This window comes from Camelina sativa, chromosome 19, assembly GCF_000633955.1.
Source record: "Camelina sativa cultivar DH55 chromosome 19, Cs, whole genome shotgun sequence".
Taxonomy (NCBI): domain Eukaryota; kingdom Viridiplantae; phylum Streptophyta; class Magnoliopsida; order Brassicales; family Brassicaceae; genus Camelina; species Camelina sativa.
Genome location: NC_025703.1, coordinates 25,407,034 through 25,410,297, shown reverse-complemented (window position 1 = coordinate 25,410,297; position 3,264 = coordinate 25,407,034). Strand labels below are relative to the sequence as shown.

Sequence of the window (3,264 nt, the reverse complement as noted above, 5' to 3'; positions counted from 1 at the left end):
TGCATTACACCAGAAAAGACGATTGGATTGAGCATTTTGGATCAAAATGGAATGATTTTTCAAAGAAGAAAGAGCTATTTGATCCCAAGAAACTGTTATCTCCAGGGCAAGACATATTTTGATTAACTTTTAAGTCTTAGTTCTCTAATAGAAATATAAATCTGCTTACTTTTGTAGTCTCGTAGACTGGTTTTCAATGATATATTTGTCCTTATCCGAAAACAATATCGGTAATTTAATTTAAAAACAACTGGAAATTTTTCTATAAAAATAAGAATTAAAATAAATAATGTTTTGTACCAAATTTCAAAGAGTTTAGAACATGACAAAGCAAGGTGCTTTCCCACGCCAAGCGCATATATCTCCATATCTTTTTTTGTTTGTAAACGATTTTCTTTCACATTAACTCATATGAGTTGATCTTTGTTAAAAAAAAAGAAAAACAAAAAAACAAAACAAGGTGAGAAAATTTGTTTCTATTAATGAACCTTTTAGCTCAACTAGAAGTTTGAAGAGATTTATGATTATCCGTTATCTTTTGTGGAAGTCTGAATCTAAAACTATATAATAAAAATAATATTTGCATAGAAATAAAATTGATCAATAAGAAAAAATATTCTGCTTTCTGTTAAACATTAAATTTTCCTATAAAAACTACAAAAATGTATCACCCACATCAAACGATTAATATGTAAATGTGATTTTAACTCGCACAAAAATTACATGAGGAGCCGGTAACCGAATCCAAACCAGATTAAACCGAAAAAACTCTAGGCGAAAGGAAAAATATTATACTAAACCGGACACCTCTGATCAGGGTGCTTCAACAACCACTGCAGCAGCAGTAGCAACAACAGGAGCTGTTGATTCATCATCTGTGTTGTCAGCTGAAACCACAACTCTCAGGGAATCTTCATCCTCAGGTTCGGATTCAGATTCCTTATCTGCAGCTTCATCGGCGATGAGCTTGTCTTGGAGCTTCTTCATGAGCTCTTCTTGATCAGATTCGTTCTGTCTCAGGAATTTCTTTAAGGCTTCTTTCCCATGGTAGTTTTTACCGTTGAGATTGTAGAATGTTCCGTTCTTGGCGATGAACTTGTGCTTTATGCTTAGGTCGATTATCTCAGTGACCTTGCAGATTCCTTTGCCGAATTCAAGCTCAAACTGAGCAGTCCTAAATGGCGGAGCGAGTTTGTTCTTCACTATCTTCACCGAGACTTGACTTCCCGTTGTCTGCACAAGCATACAATCACAGTGTTTAAAACACTAGCAGTTTGTAGACAATATTAAGTTATTCTGATGGTCAGTTTTGTTCGAAACTAAGGAGCCAATAAAAAACTTGAGTGATCACTTAAACACACATCACGAACATATGACCCTATCACGAACATAATGTGTAAGCGGGGTTCGGAAGTTTACCTCTTCGCCTTTCTTGATAAGTCCAATTCGCTTAATATTCAAACGCATAGAAGCATAAAACTTCAAGGCATTTCCACCACACGTAACTTCTGTTGGACCTCCAAATCCTCCAAACGTGGATAGTTTTGATCTCACCTGAATATAAAACATTCACATAAGAGACTTTACATTTCGAATACTGTAGCTTTTCAACAGATCTCAGCTACTAAAGTTCTCTCTTACCTGATTTATAAAGATCAGAAGTGTTTGCGATAACGATAAAGAATGGCTCAATTTACGCAAAGCTTGGCTCATCAATCTGGCTTGCATAGCCATATGGGCATCACCCATCTCGCCTTCGAGTTCTCCTTTAGGTACAAGAGCAGCCACCTGTGAAACAAAAAATCACATGAATTCATGAGAGAGCAAAATATAGAACCAAAAGAAAAAGCATCAACCCCATTATCCATCCCATAAAAATCACCTTACTTACACTGTCAACTACAATAACATCAACTGAACCACTTCGGATCAAAGTGTCCACAAGACTAAGGGCCTGTTCACCACAATCAGGCTGCGATAGAAGTAGATTTTCTGTATTTACACCGATTGCTTTAGCAAGTGACGAATCAAGAGCATGCTCAGCATCTACAAAGACACAGGTTCCTCTATGCAAAGAACTTTCTTTAGGATACTAAATACAATATGGCTCTGTAAAGAAGATTGCTGACGAGTTAAAGAAACATGTAACAACCTCCTTGTTTTTGTGCTTCTGCAATAACATGAAGAGCAAGTGTTGTCTTTCCCGATGCTTCAGGACCATATATCTCCACAACACGCCCCTATAGAATTCACAATGGGGAGACCAATAATATTAGTAGACTCTTCAAAGAGATACATAGACTTTTGTACATAAATCTCAATTAACAAAGATAAACATGGAAATAGAACCAACCTAAGAAAACACTAAATCACCAAGAGAGAGAGAGAGAGATAAATATACCTTAGGAAGGCCACCGACTCCCAATGCTACATCGAGGGCAAAAGATCCGGTAGAGAAAACAGGAACATTTCTAGGAGAAACAGCACGACCGAGCCACATTATCGAGCCTTTGCCAAATGAACTTGTAATTTGATCAAGTGCTTGCTGCAAAGCAATCTCCTTTTTGGACATACCTTCCTCAGATGATCCATTTCCATCTGACTTACTCTTCTTTTTAGCTTCAAAAGAAAAGAAATTGCAAAGCAAAAAACCTCACTTGTAACAACCATAATAAATAAAAAAATAAAATAAAAAAAAAAAGCTAAGCAATCATAAAACGAAACGAATTTGGCTTTACTCTTCATCCCGATTTCAGTAAAATCAATTCAAACACAAAGGTAAAAAAAAAAGAAAGCAAACTTTAAGACAATCCACCTTTGGCAGCAAAGCCACGAAGCTGAAACGATGTTCCAACCACAGTGCTACTAAATACCTGCAAAACCCCCCATGGAACCAACCAACCCTTCTCAATTAACTTATCAATCCAAACAGTAAGAGACCGAAAACAAACAAATAGACATAATTTGGAATTCTTCTTATGATTATGGGATTAACCTCAAAATAAGCAACGAAAACGACAGTAACAGAGTTTTTTTTTTTAATTTCTGGCAATACCCAAGTCACTTGGGTCTAAATACAGAAAAATAAGGAATATAAATAAATACCTCCGACGAGAACAGAGTCCGTCTCAGAGAAGATACGTTTCGGAGTAATCTCGCCATAGAGAAGTACTAAAGCTTCTTCTCCACTTTTATTAAACCACAGGTAAAGAAAAACCAAAGAATACCAAATAGAAAGAAAAAAAAAAAGAAAAAAAAAAAAAA

At 35.9% G+C, this 3,264-nt stretch overlaps 1 protein-coding gene across 3 annotated transcripts; it reads right to left on the bottom strand.

Moving 5' to 3' along the window:
- Positions 614-3,252, bottom strand: LOC104767156 (DNA repair protein recA homolog 3, mitochondrial). Of its 3 annotated transcripts, none has more exons than XM_010491192.2 (8): positions 3,106-3,252; positions 2,816-2,873; positions 2,402-2,619; positions 2,153-2,240; positions 1,883-2,064; positions 1,642-1,788; positions 1,420-1,554; positions 614-1,233 (listed from the first exon to the last, which is right to left on the bottom strand). In XM_010491192.2, exons 1-8 carry the CDS (start codon positions 3,160-3,162, stop codon positions 814-816), a joined length of 1,305 nt encoding a protein of 434 aa, XP_010489494.1. In that variant the 5' UTR covers positions 3,163-3,252; the 3' UTR covers positions 614-813. The 3 variants fall into 3 exon arrangements, with proteins under 3 accessions (XP_010489494.1, XP_010489496.1, XP_010489497.1); XM_010491194.2 differs by having other exon boundaries at positions 1,892-2,064; XM_010491195.2 differs by having other exon boundaries at positions 1,883-1,992.